Genomic DNA, 25,729 nt, shown 5'->3' with positions numbered 1-25,729 from the left:
TTTTCTAGAAGTATTAATAGACAATTTTTTTTAAAAGATTTTATTTATTTATTTGACAGAGAATGAGATCACAAGTAGGCAGAGAGGCAGGCAGAGAGAGAGAGAGGGGGAAGCAGGCTTCTCACTGAGTAGAGAGTCCAATGCGGGGCTCAATCCCAGGACCCTGAGATCATGACCTGAGCCGAAGGCACTTAACCCACTGAGCCACCCAGGCGCCCCAAAAATCTTTTGTTAATTGAGTGGGAAATAGCCAAATTAATGAGTTTCAGCTATCACTATATTATATCCAAAATTTCAGATGTCTACATACACTACCAGAGCTATATGCAGTAGACTGTTACTCTTTCTCTTTGATGTATTGATTTTTTCCTTTTTCATTTAATGTGAATTATTCAGCCAGAATGTACAAAGTATTCTCTATATTGGGTATCTGACATTTTTACTTAGTTGTTTGACTCTGTTTTGCTGCCAGTTATATTACATTCTAGCCATTTTGATACAGTCATTTTGACATCTACTTTTTGTAGTGGACTAGTTTTCATCTGATATTTTAGACCCTTGAGGGGACTGGGGAAGATGTTTCAATCACAGTATTATCTTTTTCATCTTTAAGACCATAGAGAAAATCTCAGTCAAATTTCTAATGGGCTTTCTTAGAATTAAATTATATGCATACTTGGGGCGCCTGGGTGGCTCAGTGGGTTGAGCCGCTGCCTTCAGCTCAGGTCATGATCTCAGGGTCCTGGGATCGAGCCCTGCATCGGGCTCTCTGCTCGGCAGGGAGCCTGCTTCCTCCTGTCTCTCTGCCTGCCTCTCTGCCTGCTTGTGATCTCTCTCTGTCAAATAAATAAATAAAATCTTTAAAAAAAAAAAATTATATGCATACTTTATATAATAATGTGATTTTTTAAAAAAATATGATGGAGAGGTAGAATATGACATTACCTTTGAAAATAATCAGGTAATCTACTAGAAGAACATTTTAGATGTCTTTGTTTTTTCTTGACTATGAAATCACAATGATACGCACGTAAATAGAATTTACTGAGTGCTTGTACTGTTCTGCATGCTATGCATACATTAGTGTTTATTCCTTGCAAATACTTTATTAGATAAATGGTAATGTATCCACATTTTTTGAGGCACAAAGAGTTTAGATAACTTGCACTGGGTCACACAGCTGACAACTGAGAGCTGAGATTCAAAACTAGATGTTAGGATATACGGTTCATGTGTTTTCACTCCACTGTTAGGTCTGGCTAAAAATTAATACCAAATAAGTTTAGGCAATACAGACATTAACAAGAAAGTATATATCTCCCATAATTGGAATAGAGATGAGTGGAGATATCTGTTACTTACATTAACAAACGTAGAACAGTGTATACTTTAATAGCATTTTTTACAACATTGAGTCAATGATGGCATCAGAATCTACTCCTTCCTCTGTGTTCCAGCATTGTATAATGAATGCCCGGTACTTAGAATAATACCTTCACAGTACATAAAAACACTGTAGAACAAATTCTAGTATAATTTGAACTGTGATTAACAAGATATTTAAACTTTACCTTTGAAGTTATTTATTTTAGTATAAGAAATACATGTTAAGGGTGAGACCATAATTTGGGGTTCTTATAGTAGAATTCTCCTTTTATGATAATTATCCTATTACAACTTTTCTATAAACTTATTTCTTGACTTTCAGAGACGCACAGAGACTAGAGGAATTCTTCACCAAAAATCAACAGCTAAGAGAGCAACAGAAAGTCCTCCATGAAACCATTAAAGTTTTAGAAGATCGGTGAGTCTGGTTCTTCGGTGTTCTCGAGTAGGAGGTGATTCCCCCTGCATAGAACATTGGTTTTGACTTATAAACAGTTCTGGGACTAAAAGTGCCCTTTTCCAACCTGATGTCAACTTTGAATAAATACTGTATGAAGTTAAGGATATATACTTACAATTTGTTTTTTATTAATTACAGCAATCTCATCAATTTACCCTTTAAGTAATATTTCTTTATCTGGTGTTTGATATAGGACAAGCTTAAGAGTAGGTCTAAGTAATTAGAATTAATGTTCTGATTTATTTGATGGCTTAATTCCATTTTTACATCTAAGTAGGTGGAAACTGCTTCACAATTCTATTTGTCTTCGTATTTCCCTTTTCCCCCTGCATATTTCTCTGTTTGCAGGCAGTCTAGGGATTCTTCTTTCTGAGTATTTCTACAATAATGCCTATCACTTACTTTACTTCCAGATACATACTTTACTTTTCACACCTATGAGATTAATACCCTAGATTTAGAAAGACTTCCAGGATTTGCTATATTCCTCCATCTGAACTGTAAGTGCTATTTAAGACCTTGAACTACCTATAATAAATAACAGTTAATAATTTTCTTTTGTTATTATTTTGTCTATGTTACAGAAGGGCTGGTGGTTTGAGTTTGCCTTTGTACCTTTAGTGGTGGGATAATCCACACCTGGGCAGATTGCAGTTGTACACTTGTCTTCCACAACTGCTGTCCCAGAGGGTGTGCAGTTTACTGCCGTAGGCAGCCTGTTGTGGAATAAAGCTGCATAGGCTTCGGAGTCATAGCTGTGAATTTGAATTTCAAGCTTATACTGTGCCCTTGATTCAGATTCATAAATATTTGAGTCTTTACTATGATCTCGGTGTTGCTCTTAGGTGCTAGGGATAATACTGTCCATGGTATGTCATGGAGCTGATATTTGATTTTCAGAGGTTTGGAGTGAGTCATACAAATAAGGTGATTTCAGACTGTAAGTGCTATGAAGAAATAAAATGGAATGATATAAGTAGGTAATCATAGACATTGATTTGGAAGTGAAGGGATGGGAGTCAAGGATGGCCTTTCAGAGGAGGTGCCATTTGAACTGAGACCTGAATGATTCAGGTAAGAGCTAGTCACTTGAAGAACTAAACTTGAAGAGATAAACTTGAAGAGATAAAAAGAGAACAGACAAATGCAAAAGTTTTAGGGAGAAAAAAGTTTTGAAACATTTGAAGAATAGGAAGTCCAGGGGTGTCTGGGTGGCTCATTCATTAAGCAGCTGCCTTCGGCTCAGGTCATGATCCCTGGGTCCTGGGATCAAGCCTCAGCAGGAAGCCTGCTTCTCTCTCCCACTCCCCCTGCTTGTGTTTCCTCTTCTGCTCGCTGTTTCTCTCTCTGTCAAATAAATAAGTAAAAAACTTTAAAAAAAAAAAAAAAGGAAATCATCAGCTATTCTTCTCTTAGTGTAGTGAGGCATATCCTTGTTTTCTCTGGATATGTAGTGGAGCATTTGGGAGGAATGGTGGAGAGGACATCTTTCTCGGGCTTTAACTCTCCAGCGATTGATATGTATTGGGGGCTCACTTTGTATCCAGACATCTAACACCTGATCTCACACTAATGCTGTAAGGTAGATAGTAAAACCATTTTATGTGTGAGGAAACTGAGCTGGCAAAGATTTAAGAAACAATCGCTAGATGACAGTTTGTGGATAATTAGGTTAAATTTGACTTTACAAACCCCCCCAGTTTCTGTTTTCCTGAAGCCTTGTCTGTATATTTTCTTAATTTTGTAAATGTTATGTAAAGACTGATCATATCAAAGTATTTGTACTTGACTTAATATGCATCTATTGAAACAGATACTCTGAAATATTAATTCCCCAGCATTGTCCACTTTCTAGTCTGACTTTTTGGGGATTTTTTTTTTAATTTATTTCTTTTAAATTGCTACTAATTCTGTTCTGTCTTTAAATGTCTAAGTAGATAACATTTGGTAAAGTTCTGCCTTACTTAAAATTTCATTTTAGTTTTATTTTGTATGAGAATGATATCTATAGCAAGTTTTTAAAAAACTATAAAAGTAAATGTTTTGCTAAGACCTTTAAAAAGCAAAACGTGTTTTGTTAAAATTTCTAAACAGTAATTCTGCAACTTGCTGCTTACTCTTCATAGGATGAAACAAATTTTATTTTTATGCTAATGTAAAAACATTGTGAGATGTTTAGATGAGAGGAATTACTCAGTAAAGGTAAATTAGATACTAAAAAGTTATAATTTTATGTGGCTGCTTTATGTTCTACTACTGCTGTTATAATAGACTTTCCTTAGAGAAAACAAAGTATTTCACTAAATCTAAGAAATAGTTACTGTGTGGAGTAGATAGAATGCATTAAAAAAAAAAATCTGAACAAAGCAGTTAAGTAATGATTGTCTAATAGATTTCAGTATTTTTAAAAGCATTTTTGGCAGTCATAGGAAACTTGTATTTCATCTGTCATTGAAAGGGAAAATTTGTACTCATAATCAGAGGACTTAGGGTTGTGCAACTATTTTTCAAGTACTAGACTAAATGTCCTCTTTTTGTCTTACTCATAGGTTTAAATTTAAATATATTCTTCAGGAGACCTTCTCTGACTTTCTAGACTGGGTTTAGTTCTGCTGGGTACTTTCATAGTACCCCCTATTTCCACTGTCATGATTCTTTGCCATAATTACTTTGCCGTAATTACTTTTTTATTGCCTCTCTTTTTCTAATACACTATAAACTCTTTAAAAGAAAAGACAGGGCACTGTTGTATTTTAGCACGTACAGTACTCTTTGTACATGTTTTGAAAATTTATTCATTTTGAAAATGAATAAATTTGAGGAAATCTTGTTGGGGTATAGCAAATAATTGAGCATACTTGTTAATCTGCTAAGTTTTCCAATTGCAAAATGAAAGGTTTTACTTCTTCATCCCTATGAACAAACTGAAGTATAACTCACGATATTTGTTGCTTTCTGATCTTACAATTAGAATTACTCTTCTTTCCCTCTTACCTATATACAGCGACTGAAATTGCATTCATTCTCCCGTGAAATTGAGGCTGTTTCTTTCTCTGATAGCATCAGTGGAAAATAGGCAAGAGGAAAGCGGTGGAACCTTGCTGATGGAAATAGGAGCTAGCATATTTTCTCACATTCATTTAAATTTAAACTAGGATCTGGAAGCAATCAAGAGTTGACACTTTTCCACAGATATTGTTATCAAGAATGGCAGTTAATTGGAGAAAACTAGAAGTAATAAAGAAGCTAGGGAATATTGTTTCATTTTATAGCTACCTATATCAGTAGCATTTTTGAACTTGAAAACTAGGGATTCCAAGGAATTCTTTTTGATGATACGTCATGACATTTTAATGTATTAGATTTGATTTCTTAGAAACAATAGTGTTAATTTTTACTGACAAACTGACTAGTAGAATGACATTTAAATCATAGAATTGTTCAGTGCCATTTACCTCTTTCAGTGTTTTTCAGGGACTTTTCTTTTTCTGTTTTTTATTTGACTTTTTATTTATTTTTTAAGTAAGCTTTACACCCAACATGGGGCTTGAACTCACTACACTGAGATCAAGAGTCACATGCTCTACTGACTGAGCCAGCCAGCCACCCCTTCAATGACTTTTCAATGTCATGTTCTCTTTGGCCCTTATGGCTTAGTAATTCTGTGTATAAATTATTTACCACAGTCAGGTCAGCTATTTCAATGTTTATTACATGGACCCTAAGCTATTAATCACAGCAATGTTTAAAAGAGAAATGTAAATACGAAATGTCAGGTACTTTAAGCAAATAGTTAAAATTGAGTTTCCTCTTATAATAGTTTAATAGTGTTTGGGTTTTGGAATGGTTTACAGAGACTTATTTTCTTTGGAATTTTAAAGGCATAAATAGACTTTACCGTTAGCTTTAGAAATGCTTGAGAATCTGAAGACACAAGTATTAATAGCAGAAAGACAAGAAAGTATATATCCTTTTTAGTGCCTTAATACTCAAAAAGATGTCATACAAAGTATTTGAGAATATAATACTGTTAAATTTAAATGCTGTGATGAAAGGAATAGGCTATCTAGCTTACTTTATGTTCTCCCTTTTGAATTTTTATTCAAGTAATGCATGTACATTATAAAGATACGTAGTTACTATAAAAAAAGGTTTTTTTGTACCTGTCTTTCCTACCCCTGTCAGTCACAGTTCTTAGTTTTCCAAAGTTCTAAATGATGTATTTGCTTTTTATTTTTTTTTAAGATTTTATTTATTTGAGGGATGCCTGGGTGGCTCAGTGGGTTGGGCCGCTGCCTTCGGCTCAGGTCATGATCTCGGGATCCTGGGATCGGGTCCCGAATCGGGCTCTCTGCTCAGCGGGGAGCCTGCGTCCCCCTCTCTCTCTCTGCCTGCCTCTGTCTGCTGTGATCTCTCTCTGTCAAATAAGTAAATAAAATCTTTTAAAAAAAAGAAAGATTTTATTTATTATTGAGAGAGAAAAGGAGCACACGAATGGAGGAGGGGGAGAGGGAGAAGGACAAGCAGACTCTGAGACGCTTAAATGACTGAGTCACCCATGCACCCCATCAATGATGTATTTTTACTTTAACACTTGATTTATCAATTTGAGATAATATCTGTTTACTTCTTATTATGACAATGAGAATATTTTTTATCTCTCGTGTTATTTTTGAATAGTTACTATTTTAGTTCTTCTGTGTTACCTTTGAAACTTAATACATACATTTATGTAAAAGTACGTCTTTACAAGGAATATGTTTTAGGAAAATGTCTGAACAGTCTCCCTGAACTCACCACTGTATTTGGAGGAAGGTATTGATACTTCAACCTTTCCCTGTGTCATTCTTCTTCTCTTCTACTTCCCTCCCTGTGTTAACCTGAATCTTTCCATGTAAGTAATATTGACAGTCTTGACAATGGTTACATTGTTTTCTGTTACCAGATCTCAATCTTTTGTATTTGGGTTATAATTTAATTATAGAAGCTGAAAAATAGTAAATAGTGTTTATTTATTGACTCTGTAAATACTCTCTGCTGAGCCAGGATAACATTTTCTTCTCTATAGATCCGATGTCATGACCTCTGTGCCACTCAAGGAGACTGTTTCTAATGTCCAGGCCACATAGTTACTTTTCTACTCTGTTTTCAAATCAGCTGCTCAAATTAACCTCAAATCAGCCCATAATGTGCTATGACAAGGACATATTTGTATGAGCTTGGCTGTGCTTGTCCTAGAAGTTGTAACTACTTTTTTTCATGTTGAGATAAGAAACATGTTTTCCTTACTAGGTCATTAATATTATATAGTGTGTTAGTTATTCTATTTATTGATTATAATCCTTTTTGTTCCTTTTCTTGAAGGCATACTTCTTGGGCTAAAAAACTTCCTGTACTAATTTGGAGCATTTACTTTCTAGGTTATTCTACAACTGCCATTCTGGGATTTCTCTTCACTGGATCCCTACATTAAGTCCATTATTTCCTTCAAGTTAGCAGATAATTATGGGGTACCAGCTTTGTGCCAGACACTATTTTAGACCTTGAATATATACCAATGAAAAGGTTGATAAAATGTGGGCTTATTTTTCCTTTTATTGGTTTTTTATGCTCATTTTCTTATAGCTCACCCTCAAATAACTGTGGAAAAGTACACAGGAAGTAAATTTTCAGAGTCCTTGCTTGTCTAAAAATGTTATTTTCTATTGATTTAGATGATATTTTGAATAGATTTAAAATTCTAGGTTCAAAATAGATTTCCTCCAGACTGAAGACATTTTCTCATTATCTCTTAGCATCCAGTGTTGATAAAACTGATACCATTCTAATGTTATTCCTTTATAGATAATAGATTTTTTTTCTTTCCTGGAATTTAAGACCTTCTTATCATTCTAAAATTATGTGAGGGAAGGGTATGTGTGTTTCCTTCAATGTGTTGGACACTCAGCCTGTTAACCTGAAGGCTGGTATCTGTTAAGGTCTGGCAATTTTTTTCTGTTATTTCCCCTCTCCATTTTTACGTTTTCTCCTCCTGGAGCAGTTCTCAGTCATAAACCGATTCTTTATAATCTTTTCTCTGATTTCTGTTACTTATTTTTTTTTCCCCATGTTCTAGAATATTTCTTTTCTATTTTATTTTCCAACCCTACTATTAAGATTATTTTGATAATCACATATTTAGTCTTCAAGAACTTTTTATTGTTTATTGACCACTGCTTTATATGTGCATGTATGCTGTGGCCTATTTTTATACTTTACCTTGTAATTCTTCTTTAACACATTGTTTATTTAGGAGTACATTGTTTAAGATTCACAGATTTGTGGATTTTCCCAATTTTCTTCTGTTGGTGATTTCTAATTTAATTCCATTGTGATAGAAGAGCATGCTTTGTATGATTTCTGTGCTTTTAAACTTATTGAGACTTGTTTTGTGACCTAGGAAATGGTCCTGACAAATGTTCTAAATGTGCATTCAGCAGTTGTAGGTGGCATGTTCTATAGATGTCAGGTCAGGGTGGTTGTTGGTTTTTTTCAGGTCTGCTAGATCTATGCTGATTTCCCATCTCACTTGATCTATCCATTATTGAGAGTGTAAATCTCCAACTATTATTGTTGAATTTGTTTTTTCCTTTTTTCCTTCAAATTCTTGGTTTTTGCTCTGTGTATATTTTGGGGCTCTAGTGTTAGATGCCTATATTATCATTGTTCTATTTTTGTAATGAATTGACCCTTTTATTATAAAATTTACTGTGCTAGTAACACATTCTATCTTATAGTCTGTTTTGTCTGATATTAATTAAGGTAGATGCTCCAACTTTCTTTTGGTTTTGTTTGCATGGTATATATTTTTTCCATCCTTTTGCCTTGAGTGTATTTGTATCTTGGAATCTAAAGTATGTCTATTGTAGGGATACCTGGGTGGTTCAGTCATTAACCAACTCTTGATTTGGGATCAGGTCATGATCTCACGGTGGTGAGAACAAGCTCCACATGGGGCTCTGCTCTCATAGGGGAGTTTGCTAGAGTCTTTCTCTTTCATGCTCCTCTGCCCACCCCCCTCACCCTCAATTCAGGATGCACATGCCATTTGTCTCTAAAATAAATAAATAAATCTTTTTTTAAAAAAGCATGTGTCTACTGTAGATAGCATAAAGTTGATTCATTTTTTTGTTCTGACAGTTTCTGCCTTTTGATTGGAGTGTTTTATCAATTAATAATGTAATTATTGATACAGTTGGATTTATGCCATCTTGCTTTCTGTATGTCTTAGTTTTTTTGTTCCTCCTTTTCTGCCCACCCCTGCCCCCACCCCAAGACTCACTTTTTCTAGAACTCTTTATTATTGATATGGTAAACATTATAAGGATAATGCTCTGGTTTTCTTGTCTTTTTTTTTTCTTTTTAAAATATTTTATTTATTTATTTATTTGACAGAGAGAGAAATCACAAGTAGGCAGAGCAGCAGGCAGAAAGGTGGGGGTGGGGGAGGAGGCAGGCTTCCTGCTGAGCAGAGGGCCTGATGCGGAGCTTGATCCCAGGACCCTTAGATCATGACCTGAGCCAAAGGCAGAGGCTTAACCCACTGAGCCACCCCGGCGCCCCAATGCTCTGGTTTTCTTATCTTTTCTATTTTCTCTTTGCTTTTTGGGGAGATTTTCTCAACTTTATTTTCTCATCTTCTGTTGAGTTTGGAGTTTTTCCTGCTGCTATATTTTTAACTTCTAGGATTTTTTGTTTTTGTTCCCAGGATATTTCCTTTTACTGCAGTCCTATTTTCATGTCATAGTTTGGTATCTTCTTCAATTCTCCTGAGAGTATTCTTTACAGTTTGACAATGGTGGTATTTTTTTTTTAATTCTTTCTATGTAGCTTTAATTTTTAAAGATTTATTTATTTAGGAGAGAGAGAGAAAGCACACACAAGTGCAAGTTGGGGGAAGGGGAGAGACGGAGAGAGAATCTCCAGCAGACTCCCTGCTGAGCCGGAGCAAGATGCGGCACTTAGCGCAGGAGTTGATCTCACAGCCCTGAGACAACAACCTGAGCCTACATCAAGAGTCAGACTCATAACCAACTGAGCCACCCAAGTAACCCTCATTTTTTTTTAGTGTCTTTAGTCTCTCTCTTTTTTTTGTTTTAAGATTTTATTTATTTGACAGAGAGAAATCACAAATAGGCAAAGAGGCAGGCAGAGAGAGAAAGAGGAGGAAGTAGGCTCCTTGCCAAACAGAGAGCCCAATGCGGGACTCGATCCCAGGACCCTGAACTCATGACCTGAGCCAAAGGCAGAGGCTTAACCCACTGAGCCACCCAGGCGCCTCATGTTTTAGTCTCTTACTTTATCTCAGCTATCTGTTGATCTTCATTATCTATTCATATTTAAGAGAGGTGGATGAAAGTTGGAAGCTCTGAGTGGAATTGTAGGCTATGACCTTCCCTGCAGGTTGATCTGCCTTGTGTGTTTCACTGATAATTCTCTAATGTCAGTATCTTTAGATCTGATTTCCTAGAGGAGGCTCCTTTATTCTGCTCCTGGAATGTGTAATAGGGTTGGCTACCAAAGTTCTGGAAGCCAAATAGATGATGAGGGCCTAGGCTAGGGCCTGAGAATTTGGCATGCATAGACATTGATTATTTTACTCCTGCCCTTACCTGTACCTCATATCTCCCAAACCAGTGTCTGTTTTAGACCCTCTGGAGACTCAACTAGCAGTATTCTGCTGGGAATGGAAGGGGTGATCACTTGAGTGTTCAGAATATAGGAGAAAATATGTTGGTATGATGATTTCTTGAGATACTGTAAATCACTCACGCTGAGTACCAATTTTTTAAACTTCTGCAAATTCTGCTTTATATATCAGGTTGGTTCTAAGTCAGTGCTGTCTGATAGTTTTCTGTGATAATGGAAATATTTTATATCTACACTGCCTAATACGGTAACATCTAGACATGTGGCTTTTGAGTACTTGAGCATAACTGAGTTCGATTTCAATTTTAATTTATTTAAATTGGAATAGCCATATGTAGCTGTGGCTACCATATTGGACAACAATTCTAGAGTTTTCCCATCATTGGCTTAGGATTCAGCATTCCTAGGGAGTTTCAATTTTGTCCACCCAAGCTTTAAGGTTTTTGTTTGTTTTCTCTCCCATTAGGCCTGTCCTGGTGGGTTTGTGTTTTTAAAAATATACATGTTATCTTTGCTATAGTTTTGTAGGATCCTGGGAAGGAGCAAAAGTTGATGGAAATGTTAACTCTGTCATCTTTACTTAGATATTTGTCGTATAAAATGGTTTCAAAGATCTTGACTGTCCTAATTCCTGTCTTTGGAACATACTCTAATTAAACTGTGATGTCCAATTCTTTATTTCTTCATTCTAGGCATTCTGATTTTATTATTGCATCCTATCTATGATCTCTAATCTTTATTTTTTACATCCATATCAACATTGCTGATATGAGTTTTACTTTCTTGTAAAATTCCCTAGGTTCTTTTTGTTTGTTTTAGTTGTGCAGTTTTAATTTTTTACCTCCTTAACTTATACCTCATGGCTTATACTACCATGCTATGACTTCCATAGACACTTAAATGCTTAGTATCTTACTGATAGGTTATCAAGTTAAAGTTAGTACTTCAGATTATGTATTTTCCAAATTTCTGATGTGGGGTCTCCTTTTTAACTATATTTTTTCCTGATTAACAAATAATAAAATTAGAGTAATTTTGAAAAAGAGAAAAACGCTAAGAAAAAAATCTCCTATAATACTGGTACCTATAACATAACTGTTATCAACATTTTGAGGTACACCTTTCTCTTTACCACTCCCCAGCCCCTATGTGCAATATATGTATTGCCCTCTTCCCTTCAGCACTCAAATAATCAGTGAAAACTATTTTTAAAACTTTTTTTGCATAATAGTACATTTGTGAATTTTTCTAACATTGGGGTTTTTTTTAAAAAGAGTTTATTTGCTTATTTGACAGAGAGAGAGAGATTACAAGTAGGCAGAGAGGCAGGCAGAGAGAGAGGGGAAGCAGGATCCCCACCAAGCAGAGAGCCTGACTCAGGGCTTGATCCCAGGATCCTGAGATCATGACCTGGGCTGAAGGCAGAAGCTTAACCGACTGAGCCACCCAGGTGCCCCTAACTTTGGGGCTTTTTTAATGATGAAAGGAACAAAATATAAAGGTTGTTTTGTTTTTTTGTTTGTTTACTTAGTATTCTTGGACCTTTAGTATTCATTCAGCTAAAAAAGTTGAACATTCATTATGTGTTTGCTAACGGTATAATACATCATTAAACTAGTTAATTTTCTCTGTATTTACCAAGTCAGTTCTTTAGAGCTTCAAAAAGCATAAAAATCTTGGCTTTCAAATATAATGAAGTATCTTTTAGTAGTTCAAAAAAAATTGAATTTCAGCTTTACAGAGGTATAATGGACAAATAAAATTGTAAAATAAAGTGTACATCATAATGATTTGGTGAACATATCCATAGTGAAGGAATTTCCACTAATTAACAGAACCATGATCTCATAAACTTAATTTCTGGTGAGAACATTTAAGTTCTATTCTAAAAATATTTTGTTTTTGTTTCCTAGGTTAAGAGCAGGATTATGTGATCGCTGTGCAGTAACTGAAGAGCACATGCGGAAAAAACAGCAAGAGTTTGAAAATATCCGGCAGCAGAATCTTAAACTTATCACAGAACTTAGTGAGTTTCCTTTTCTTCATTAATTATTTAAAGTATAATGTACTGTTGTTAAAACCTATTATTAAAATCGTTGTGATCAAATGGATTGTTCACATACATTTTTTCCTCATGTGGGCAAAAGTTCAAATGTCCTTTATTCCCTTTCTGTAGATTTAACTTCATATTTATTTTAGTAAGAAATAGGGTACAAAAAGGTGGGCTCAATACTATCCACATTGGCCCTCAAGTCCCACTAGCTATAAAGCAAGAAAGAAATTTCCTTCCATTATGTCTGTACTTCCTTCTTTAGTGTTATCTTTATTTCATATAATTTAACTAGTATTTAGTAAAGTTAAATACAAAAAATACAATTTAGTATTCTACAAAAGTATATACTTTCTTTGGTTTTCATGACATATTATTACAAATATATCGTTTTTAATTGAGTCTCCTTACACATTTAATGTAGGGTTTCCTTACATTCTTAGCCTTCTCTTAACCTTCTTTTCATCTAATACCTCTCTTAACCTTATTCTCTATTAACACTTCATATACTCTCTTAGTGACCTTTACCTTGATTCTCTATAAACAACTCACAACCAACACATCTAAGATTTAATTAATTTATCTTCTTTTCCAAACTAAGTCCATCTTCTATTTTTTTTCTATTATATTGCTATCCTCTGGTTACTCAAACAAGAATAAATGAGTATGTATAACCTCATTGTTTCAAAAGAGAAAGAATATTGTTTTATTTTGTTCCTGGGGATAATTACTGTTAACAATCTGATAATGTATCTTTCCGGGTCCAGGTTTATCTTTCTGTCTGTCTCTCCTTTGTTTTATCCCTTCTTTCTCTCTTCTCTCTCTCTCTCTCTTGAACTCACAGCCCTGAGATCAAGAGTCACATGCTCCACTGACTGAGCCAATCAGGTGTTCCCCTCTTCTCTTCTCTTAAATTTTAATGAGATCATACCATACTTCTTGTTATGACATGTTTTAATTCATTTTAGGCTATGACTTAGAAGTCTTTACATGTTAATTTAAGTCTGTAGCTTCTGTGGTGTGTATGTGTGAATGGGTACATATGTTTATTTAGGAATATAAGAATGCTATCAGTAAGTAGAAAACTATTACATCTCTGGTTAACATAGTTGAGATCTACAATTAATTATTGTTAGTATAGCAATAATCTCTGGTAATTTCTGCATACCTAATAATCAAATTACCAACAAATTTGGCTATCTGAAAAATAGCCAAACTCTTCAAAGGACTAAAGACATTGTTCTTTTTCATGGCTGCATTATATTCTATAGCACAGATGTCATTTGGCGATTCTGCTATTGATGGACGGCTTGATTTTTGGTGGGGGGAGGTGTTTGAAAACATGCATTTCCCTGCATCTTCTTTAGCTTCGAGCAAAAATGCAGGAATTAATAATACCCTATCTTATGGGTAAAGAATGATACCTTTTTTAAATTAGCATTCTCCTTCTAACTATTCAGGTTATTTTTTTACATGATACTCACTTTGCATTTCTTCTTGGAGAATAGCTTGAATATCCTTTGCCTAATTTTCAGATAGACAAAATACCTCATGAATTCACTTTTAAAATGCAAATTCAAGACTGTAGATCTGTTGTTAACCTTTTCTCTAATAGCATCTCTATCTCTGCCCACACTGAGAAGCCTGGTTCTCAAAGACACAGGGATGATAGAATGAAAATACCCCCAACTACTCATTTTTTAAATCTCATAAGCACAGTAGTCTCAGAATTGCACCATTAGTAACACTACCTGTATGATTATGGTAAAGTTTAAGAAAACTAATTTTACCTTAAAATGAGCAAAAGAAAAATTGCCAAGGTCAAGTCCCAAGTTATCATAAGAATAAAAAACACCAGGGCCTTCATATATATGATTTTTTTCATGTTTCTGTTCATTGCTATTTGGATTTCTTCCTCCCTTTTCTTTCTTTTATGTTTTTACTTTCCCAGTTTTGAATTTTGAGGATGTCTGTCTTCTTATTTTATTTGTATCCGATACTTTACTTTTTGTTTTTTAATTCTTTATATCTTTTTGATCAACCTTGAAAACAAATTTTTTTAAGTAGGCTCTAGGCCAACACAGAGCTCAGACTCACAACTACAAGATCAAGAGTCACATGCTCTTCCAACTGAGCCAGCCAGGCGCCCTACAACTGTGAAATTTTACCATGCGTTCCTAAATATAAAGTTAGTATCTTGACCACCTTCGAATAATACACAGACCTTAACACACCTGAACTCTGCTTACATGCTATTTATGCCTAAGCATTTCATTTCCTTTTTCTTAGCGTTCTAAGTTAGAAGGTTCTCTAAAAATGACTTTACTAAGACAGTTTTTTAAAAGATTTGCCTACATATTTTATCGGTTTCTTTGCTTATTACTACTTTTGCACCTCAGTTTCCTTCTAGGATTATTATCCTTTCTGAGATACATCCTTTAGAAGGCATTTGTTAGGGGGGTGCCCACGTGGCTCAGTTGATTAAGCCACTGCCTTCAGCTTATGTCATGATCCCGGAGTCCTAGGATCGAGTCCCTCATCCAGCTCCCGGCTCTGCAGGGAGTCTGCTTCTCCCTCTGACCTTCTCCCCTCTCTTGCTCTCTCTCTCTCTCTCAAATAAATAAATAAAATCTTTTGGGTGGCTCAGAGGGTTAAAGCCTCTGCCTTCGGCTCAGGTCATGATCCCAGGGTCCTCGGATCGAGCCCCGCATCGGGCTCTCTGCTCAGCGGGGAGCCTGCTTCCTCCTCTCTCTGCCTGTCTCTCTACCTACTTGTGATCTCTATCTGTCAAATGAATAAATTAAAAAAATCTTTAAAAAATAAAAAAAAATAAAATCTTTTTAAAAAAAAAAAGTATTTGTTGGTTCTAAACTTAGTTTTTATCCACAGATGTTTTTATTTTACTTTTACTTTTACTTTTGTAAGGCTATTTCAGGGTAACAATCATTTTTCTCTGACTGCTGCTAAAATTTTTTTTTCTTGTTTTGGTGCTCTATAATTTTAATTCAGTTAACCAATTAACCAAGGTTTTTTTTTTTAATTCTGTTTAGTATATATTACAAAATCTATGAAACCACATCTTTAATCATATCTGGAAAACTGTCAGCTACTGGCTTTTCAAATACTGTGTTTTCTCCATTCTCTGTTTTTGGATTCTGGATGAGACCTCATCATTCTGTCCTTCATATCACTTGATATCCCTTTCCTGTTTTCATCCTCTTGTTTCTCTTTGCAGTGTTCTGAGTGATTTCAACTGTCTTTTTTTTTTTTTTTTTTAAGATTTTATTTATTTGACAGAGAGAAAGATCACAAGTAGGCAGAGAGGCAGGCAGAGAGAGAGGGGGAAGCAGGCTCCCTGCTGAGCAGAGAGCCCGATGCGGGGCTCAATCCCAGGACCCTGAGATCATGACCTGAACCGAAGGCAGACACTTAACCCACTGAGCCACCCAGGCGCCCTTCAACTGTCTTGTTCAATATACTAAGTATTTCAATAGTTTTCTTGTGCTGAGTTATTTTATTTTAGTAACCAAATTTTTCATTCCTTAAAATTCTATTTGGTTCTTTTTCAAGTCTGCCTAGTCATCTTTTTCTTCGTCTTCTTTTTTTTTTTTTTTTTTTTAAATAAGCTGTATGCCCAATATGGGGCTTGAACTCATGATCCCAAGATCAAGAGTTGCATGCTCTATTGACTGAGCCAGCCAGGTGCCCCCTTCTTTATTTTTTTTTTTAATGAAATGATTTTAAAAATGCAGAAAGGTAGGAAGGATAGTAAAGAACCCTCATACACAATGCATTTATCATTTTAAAACATAGAATAGTTCCCTTTCCTATTTTTTTTTTCTTTCAGGACATCGGCTTTTTTTTTTCTTTTAAGATTTTTTATTTATTTGAGAGAGAGAGGACACAAGTGAAAGAGACAACAGAAAGAGCGGGGGGGGGGGGGGGGAACAGAAGAAAAGGGGAAAGCAGACACCCCACTGAGAAGGGAGCCCAACATAGGGCTCAATCCCAGGACCCAAGGATCGTGACTGAAGCAAAGGCAGACGCTTAACCAACTGAGCCACCCAGGCACCCTCATAACATTGGCTTCTTGAAGTAGGGTCATTTTCCTAAAATTTTGCCACCTTCTGCATTTTTTTTTTAACATTTTATCTTGTTTCTTTATTTCTTATTGAATAAATACTGGATGTGAAGGCTTGATTAAGTCTAGATTAAACATTTTTTTTGACAACAGTACTTCTTAGCTAACGCTGGCTACTTCATATTGCATTGTATCAGGAGACAGATATTTTCAGGTTATTCCACTCTTAGGGATTCTAAGATTGATCACTGGGTTAAGGTGATAGCCATGTTTCTTTATTAGAATAGAGTCACATTTTCTCCACCAAGTAATCTGAGTGGGGGGGATGGATGTGTGATACTATGAAATCTTGCAAAAATTATAATTCTCTCTCTGTCTTTCCATAATGGTTTTCACATCTACTGGTGAGCCTTTCCTGAATTGATTCTTTAGAGATTATAAAATGCTAAATTTTCATTTCTGTTCTTTCTACATTTATTAGCTGTGTTCTTCGGAAAATAGGATTTTACCCTTATAAATTGGGACTGTTGGCTACCTTGGAATATAGTTCCTACTAGAAAGGCATGGTGCATCTTAATTTTCTCCCTTTAATTGCTAGTTTTCAGAGTAGGGTCTTCTGTAATAGTTACCTGCAGTGGTGACAAATAGGTTATGTGTGTGTGTGTGTGTGTGATGTTTCATTTTGTTTTTGATGAAAGTGGGGCTTTCTCTTTTTTGAGTATAATAAACCCATAGGATTTTATATATTGAATGTGTGTCACTCAGTTATGATCATTATTATTGATGCTCAGATTATTTCAACCTTATCTGTCTACCCACTTTTTTGTAATCACTTGTAATGTGTTCATTTTGGACATTCCATCTTTTAAATCTTTAACCATTTCATTACTACATAAGATATTTCTATTATCTGAAATACTTGGGAATCCATATCGGAGTTATCTTCTGCTGACTCTAGTGGTAAGGATAAGGTTTACTTTGGATCCATTCCAGGAGTTTGGGCTTAAACTGGATATCTCAGGTTCAGTCCCTCCACCAGGGCTGTGATACCAGTATCTGCTTACCTACACTGCTCTGTTTTAGCTCACAGTTTTGTTTTTGTTGATGATTGTGTGGTGGTGTGGGAGTCCCTTGCATTTCTCTTCCTGTGAGCTCAGCAGTTAGTAAAAATTATGTTTTTCTGTAGGTTCTAGTTGTTTTATAGTAAGATCACTGTTAGAATATCCAATTCAGGGGCACCTGGGTGGCTCAGTGGATTAAAGCCTCGGCCTTCGGCTCAGGTCATGATCCCAGGGTCCTGGGATCCAGCCCGGAATCAGGCTCTCTGCTTGGCAGGGAGCCTGCTTCCCCACCCCACCCCACCCCTCTGCCTGCCTCTCTGCTACTTGTGATCTCTCTCTGTCAAATAAATAAATAAAATCTTAAAAAAAAAAAAAGAATATCTAATTCATCCATCAATCCTCAAGTGTTTACTTAGCCCAAAAAGGTTTTTTTTTTTCTACTTTTTTTTTTTTTAAGTATCCCTTTCCATTCTCTCTGTTTCTTCTTCTGGAACACAGATTATTAAGATGCCAGGTCCTCCCATTCTGTCTAATTTTTCTTTACACTTTGTAACTTTATCCTCTTATGCTGAATTTTGGGAGTCCCTTAGGTAGATATTCTGTCTTCATTCACATTTAGTCTGTTTTCATCCCATTTATTATGCTTTTAATGATTATGACCTTTGTTTCTTTCATGGTCACCTGTTGCTTGTTTTTAATGAACCTATCAGCCTTTGAAATCTGAAGATGTCATCAGATATCTTGTTTCCTATATTAAAACTACTTATCCAGAGGCTAATTTTTTTTCCACTGGCTTTTAATTCCTTTTCTTTTTTAAAGATTTATTTATTTTACAGAGAGGGAAAGAGAGAGCTGGGGGAGGAAAGAGGTAGAGGGAAAGGGAGAGAGAATATCTTAAGCAGACTCTGTGCTGAGTGTGGAGCCCCACACAGGGCTCAATCCCATGACCCTGAGATCATGAGCTGAACAAGAGTCAGACACTCAACTGACTGAACCACCCAGGAGTCCTAGTTTTTAGTTCTTTTTTTAAAAAATACTGTTTTTTTAAGTTTTTTGGTTTTTGACCCTTAATTGTTTATAATTATAGATGTCTCTAAATTAATGCTTTTGTTAAATGTAGACTTAACTTCTTTAGCTCAAGGAAGAATGCCTACTTTGCTAACAGTGAGTGCAGGTTCTGATTTACAGGAGCCCTACTTCAATGGCAGAGGGTAGAAGAAAAGGAAACTTGACCGGAGAGATTTTCTGTAGGGTATATGGATAGTTTGTCTTCTAGGCACTTCTGGGAGTGCCTTCTGTCGTGATTACTGTAAGTTACTGCCCTGATCTCCTTGTCTCAGTATTTATTAATGGACTCTCCAATGTTAATACTTCTGGAAATCTATTCTCATGATTTTAGCTTAAGGGCAACTGTTTGCTCATTCAGCAACTTCTGGAATTCTGCCTATACTGGAATTAATGTGATGTTCTGAGGAAAAGGCCTTTTCTTTGGTTAGATTTTACCATCAGTCTGAGTCTATCTATTTTTAAAACATTAGTGAATTTTTCTTAGTTCTGATCTGCTGGTGGCAACCATTCTGACTTGTCAGTATTGCAGTTGACTTATTGTTAGAGTTGCTTTGACATTTCATTGGCATTTGGAGAGGGAGAGTCAGGTAAAACCATCTTTATTAGAAATTTAAGATCATCTTTGATTTCTCTCACCTTGTAGAGGATAAATTGCCAAATAATTACTGATTCTGCGTCTGTAATAGCTCTTCTGCCTGTGCTCAAATCCTATTTCTGTACCTTCCACATTAGTCCAAATACTCATTTCATATTTTAAGGATCACCTGACTTGTCAGTGCTTTTTTTTCTCACCTTGGTATAGGTTGTACATATTAACAAACCAATCTTCCCATCATTCAGCTATGAAAAATAAAACCTGGTAATCTTTTAAAATGAAGTTCAGATTACTTAACCTGATTTTGAAGGCTTCCTACCATTTGTTGTTATACCCAATCTTTTTTTCTAACTTTGCTTCATTAATTTTCTGCATAGAACTCTGTCCATGGGTGCCTGGGTGGCTCAGTCACTTAAGCGTCCCATTCTTGGTTTCGGCTTAGGTCATGATCTCAGGGTCGTAAGATCGAGCCCCATATCAGGCTCCATGCTCAGCAGGAAATCTACTTGAGATTCTCTCCCTCTGTCCCTCCCCCCACTCAAGATCTCTCTCTTTCAAATAAATCAATCTTAAAAAAACGAAACAAACAAAAAAAACCCCAGAAAAATCTGGTTCAGTTTTCCTGTCTTTGATGAATCCTTTCCTCATCTTCTCAAGAACCCAAAGTAACCTGTTTCTCCTTGAAATTTCCTTTAGTTCTGTACCTCTATAATGTCCTTCTGCTTTTAACAGTATAGAATACGTTTAAGTAATATCTGGTCCCTCATTAAGCTGTACTTTTCTCTAGACACTGTCCATATCTTAATTTTTTTAAGATCCTCCATAGAAGGTAGTTTAGTAGCCTCACATAATTATAGATAGCCAAAAAAGTTTTATTTACTCAATGAAGGAAATTATGTTTATATTTATAAACCACTAAATTATTAACAAATGTTTAGAATATGATTAACTTTATTTCTAGAGATTAGTCATATTTACTGTGAGCTCTTGGATATTCCTCCTAGGGAAGTACATGTGTAGCTAGTGACATACAAAAGTATACTATATATATAGTATATATATATACACATATATAAAGTACACTATATGTATATATAAAGTATCTATTATATACTATAATAATTTTGTGCTGACGGAAGTAGAAATTTGGCCCAAAATTGAGTTTCTGCTTTCTAAATTAAATAAACACAGACAGGAAAATTTAGTCAAGGTAGATTCAAACAAATACTATTTCAGTGGATATATTTAAATTACTGATGCTGTAATTATGGAACAGGGTATGATTAAGGAAGAGAATTTGACTTAAATGTGCTAATGTTATAAAAATTATACTGCTCTTTGGTCTTATTTTACTTTTAATATCAGATTTATTTTAAGATAAAGGTCTTTTACTAAAATGGTATTTGGAATTAGTAGGGCTGAGTAGCAGATGGAATGCTCTCTTGACTTCAGTAGGAATAATTAAACTGTACTCCCCAGTACATGAAGTACTTTTTCTTTTTTGCCCACAAGCATAAAATAAAATTATCAGTTAATCAGTTACATAGAACTGGCACAATATGCGATGTAGTGATCACTACCAAGTAACAGATTAGTCTTGCACAGTAACATTAACTCTGACTAACATTATGGCTTAGAATTAGAAATCCTAATTTCTCCATAATTATTGATATTATTGAAAAAGCCTAACATACATATGCTTGTTTTTCATATTATATTTAAGTGAATGAAAAGAATACTCTCCAGGAAGAAAATAAAAAGCTTTCTGAACAGCTGCAACAGAAAATTGAGTAAGTATCTTTCCTTAATTGCAACAGAAAATTGAATATTTTCCCTCAAATTTTCTTCCTTTATTACATTTAGCTATACAAAAACTGAAGATATTAAGAGTTGCAGTTTTCATTTTTAAAAATGGTACAATTTTCTGCAATACCGTAAAGAAAATCACTCTTTTGGGGCACCTGGGTGGCTCAGTGGGTTAAAGCCGCTGCCTTCGGCTCAGGTCATGATCCCAGGGTCCTGGGATCGAGCCCCGCATCGGGCTCTCTGCTCAGCAGGGAGCCTGCTTCCCTTCCTCTCTCTCTCTGCCTGCCTCTCTGCCTACTTGTGATCTCTGTCTGTCAAATAAAATAAATAAAATCTTTTAAAAAAAAAAATCACTCTTTTGGGAGTACACATGAAGAGTGTATATGTATCTATTAGGTTAATGTGTACATAAAGAAAAAAATGTAATGTAAAACATTTTAATTTTTATAATTATTTTTTTGAAATATTTGTATTTTATTTTTTTTAAGATTTGTTATTTATTTGAGAGAAAGAGAGGGAGAGAGCATGAGCCGGGGTGAGGGGTAGTTTCCAGGGAGCTCAAAGTGGGGCCCAATCTCACTCTGAGACCATGACCTGAGCCAAAACCAAGAGTCATACACTCAACTGAGTCACCCAGATGCCCCTGAAATACTTACATTTTTTTAATTTATTTATTTTTAAGATTTTATTTATTTATTTGACAGAGAGAGACACAGAGAGGGAACACAAGCTGGGGGAGTGGGAGAGGGAGAAGCAGGCTTCCTGCCAAGCAGGGAGCCCCGTGCAGGGCTCAATACCAGGATTCTGGGATCATGACCTGAGCTGAAGGCAGGCGTTTAACGACTGAGCCACCCAGGTGCCCCAATACTTCTATTTTAAATAAATATGAGTTTTCAGCCCTGACCCAAAAGCTTCATAAAAGCAATCTGAATAACTTTTTCCTCTTACACACTTTGCAGACCTGGAAAACTTCTTCCTTTTTCTGTTCCTCTCCCCCCATTTCTCACACAGAATAAAAATAATAACTTGTATTCTGTGTACTTTACTCTTTTTTGTGCGTTATGTTTATTATTTCTAATCCTCACTATGATTCTACAAGGTTTTATTATCTCTGCTTTTGTAGACAAGGAAACCAAAGTTCACAGAAGTCAAATAACTTGCCATTGTCTCACAGCTAGTAGGATAAATAAGTCTATCACTCCCACCCCTATCTTTTGACTTAAACACCTCTGTTTTTTCCATTATTCAACAGTATCTCAGAAAAAGAATCTGTTTTTCTGGATATGGTCTGTCACAGAGCTGAGATATAGCCAGTTCTTAGTTCCCATTTATATAAAACTTAGAAATATTTTTAAGAATTAGGATTCAGGATAGTCTCTGTGGTTTTATAGGGCTCTTAAAGATTCTATTGCATTTGAGCAGAAATCTACAAAATCTTTGGTAAACTATGTGGGTGTGACACATTATTGTGTCTTTGGAATAGTTACTGTCTTGTGCTCGCTTCGGCAGCACATATACTAGAATAGTTACTGTCTTATGTATAAACATATCTTATATGTGGAATTAACATCCTTATCAGTATATACTTTTAAGTAGTGGATATCCAATAGGATTTTCATAATCCTCCCATTTTATCAGTCCACTAAATATTAGTGAAGGGAATTTTGAAGGGGAATGACAGGTGAAGAAAGAAGGCTGTGGGATCAGACTGAGATTATCAAACATACATTTTGAAAATGTCAATACTTTCCAGTTTTATTCCTACCGCACATTGATGTAAGCTAGAACATACATCCACAATCTCTTATATATGATTCTAAAATCCAAAAGTTGTTTTTTTTTTTTAATGGTATTCACAACCTAACCTCACTCCAACTCACAGGATGCTATTTATATAGTCCTTATCAATCCCACCTCACGTGAGCATTCCTGTGCTTTGCTGTAAAAATGGCAATGTGCCCAACTACAGGATGATACCTCAGGCTCCCCTGGAGGGGATCTGTAATAAGCTGTATATGCTCCATATAACCCATCGTGTTAAAAAAAAAATCTGAATTCCACATCACATCTGGTTCCAAAGATTGCAGATAAGTGATTGTTGGCCTACATTGATTAATGGTTTGTGAAGTGATTTACATGTAGCTTATGGCATTCTGAACACCTCAGCCTTGGTATTTATGAATACCAAAGATAAGATAATGAGCATGTAGGGGCGCCTGGGTGGCTCAGTGGGTTAAGCTGCTGCCTTCGGCTCAGGTCATGATCTCGGAGTCCTGGGATCGAGCCCCGCATCGGGCTCTCTGCTCAGCAGGGAGCCTGCTTCCTCCTCTCTCTCTGCCTGCCTCTCTGCCTGCTTGTGATCTCTCTGTCAAATAAATAAATAAAATCTTTAAAAAAAAAAAAAAAGATAATGAGCATGTAGAGGTTAATATGGGATTAGAAACATGAACGCTTCCAAAACCAAGGCACATAAAGTTAATTGAAACTGGACAATATCATTTTCTTTGTGAAATATGAATTCAGATTCACTCAGAATTAGTTTACTTTTAGTGTTCTGAAAGCCACAAGTTTTTCTGTTAAAGCTCACTGATATTTTAGAAAAGAAATAAAAGCTAAAGTTTGAAATTATAGTAAAGAGTAACCATATGGATGAGCTTCGAAGTATGCATCTTTTATTTCAGACATGTCTGAATCAGAACAGTGTAGGGGCTTATCTAGTGTGCCTTTAAGTTCGCTTCTGAAGTTTAAGGTAGTTGTTATTCTCATAAGCCAACCTCTTTTGTAGCTTGCTATCCTTAAACAAATATACTTTTGCTTGGCAGTTTAAAAAAATGGCAAGTAGTATCTTTTTTCTTTCACTCCCTAAACCACTGTAACATTATGCTGTTAGTGCCTGAAATTCCTCTGAACGTTCACTTAGAAAAAACATTAGACTTACCCCTCTGCTTGTTAAATCCGGTAATTCTGACCTAAGCTGGTTTTAATGTTACAGATAACTTACATGGTAGGATAGTTATTTAGTGACACTGTAGTAAGAAGTTATTCAGAAAAAAATCTGCTCTCTTAAAGTTTTAAAAATTGTGTATGTGTATGCATATACGTATATTCAACTCTGCCAGTCACAGAAAGCAATAAATAAGCTAAGTGTTAAGGTCATGGCTCTCTGTGTTTTAGGAAATGGATATACTGGATCAGTGAAGGTCAAAGCAGTTTAGACATTCAAGGACTGTAATATTCGTTTCATTTTCACTTTTTTCCAAATTGAATTCCTTATATAATTTCATTAACAAATAACCATTGTTTGAACACTTCCACTGTAATTTTAATCTCTCAAACCTGTTTAATTCTAGTGAGATATTAATAGAAAGTTCTTTCCAAGTTTGTGTAAAATTCAGTCCACTTACAGGTTATTTGTTGATTCTGGTTATGCTTTCTGCGAGTATCTGAAACAAGTTTTACCCCCTCTTCTACTTTTTGCATTTTTTTTTTAAGACTTTATTTTTTTATTTATTTGACAGACAGAGATCACAAGTAGGCAGAGAGGCAGGCAGAGAGAGAGGAAGGGAAGCAGGCTCCCTGCTGAGCAGAGAGCCCGACGTGGGGCTTGATCCCAGGACCCTGGGATCAAGAGCTGAAGGCAGAGGCTTTAAACCACTGAGCCACTTTTTGCATTCTTGAAGACAACTGTCAGGGCCCTCCTGAGTCTTACTCTTCCTTAAGGTAAATATCCTCTGTTCTTAAACTGTTCCTCAGGAGGCATTACTTCAGGACTTCAAAGACCATTTCTCTTTTTTTTTTTTTTTTTTTTTTTTAAGATTTTATTTATTTATTTGACAGAGAGAGATCACAAGTAGACGGAGAGGCAGGCAGAGAGAGAGAGAGAGGGAAGCAGGCTTCTTGCTGAGCAGAGAGCCCAATGTGGGACTCGATCCCAGGACCCTGAGATCATGACCTGAGCCGAAGGCAGCGGCTTAACCCACTGAGCCACCCAGGCGCCCCAAAGACCATTTCTCTTTAATGTTTTAGTTTGTCATTATCCTAACTAAGAACTCAGTATTCTAGGGGCACCTGGGTAGCTCAGTCGGTCAAGTGTCCCACTCTTGATTGTGGCTCAGGTCATGATCTCAGGGTCCAGAGATCGAGGTCCATGTTGGGCTCTGTGCTCAGTGGAGAGTCTGCTTGAGATTCTCCCTCCCTCTCCCCCTCCTCACCATGCACGCGCATGCATTCTCTCTCTTAAAAAAAGAAAGAAAAATAAAAGTACTCCATATTCTAGGTGTGGTCTGACTAATAGGGCAATCTTGCTCTCTCCATTTTTTGTATCTTTCTACTTATGTTAATGTGGTCACAGCACATAAATATTACTGGTTGATTCTTTTTTTTTTTTTTTTTAATTTTATTTATTTGACACAGAGCTCACAAGCAGGCAGAGAGGCAGGCAGAGGGGGAGGGGGAAACAGGCTCCCTGCTGAGCAGAGAGCCCGATGCGGGGCTCGATCCCAGGACCCTGAGATCATGACCTGAGCTGAAGGCA

The 25,729-nt window shown here is 35.9% G+C and overlaps 1 protein-coding gene across 5 annotated transcripts in view; it reads left to right on the top strand.

Moving 5' to 3' along the window:
- RBBP8 (RB binding protein 8, endonuclease) overlaps window positions 1-25,729 on the top strand; it is a 91,493-nt gene that overhangs the window by 26,217 nt on the left and 39,547 nt on the right. For all 5 annotated transcript variants that reach the window (XM_047697585.1, XM_047697584.1, XM_047697583.1 and 2 more), the window contains exons 4-6: window positions 1,709-1,804; window positions 12,448-12,560; window positions 21,113-21,179. In XM_047697585.1, the coding sequence (XP_047553541.1) occupies window positions 1,709-1,804; window positions 12,448-12,560; window positions 21,113-21,179 (276 nt within the window). The remainder of the gene's footprint in view (window positions 1-1,708; window positions 1,805-12,447; window positions 12,561-21,112; window positions 21,180-25,729) is intronic.

Source organism: Lutra lutra, chromosome 12 (genome assembly GCF_902655055.1).
Source record: "Lutra lutra chromosome 12, mLutLut1.2, whole genome shotgun sequence".
Taxonomy (NCBI): Eukaryota; Metazoa; Chordata; class Mammalia; order Carnivora; family Mustelidae; genus Lutra; species Lutra lutra.
Note: the sequence above shows the minus strand (reverse complement) of the source record. Positions and strands in the feature narration are given on the sequence as shown.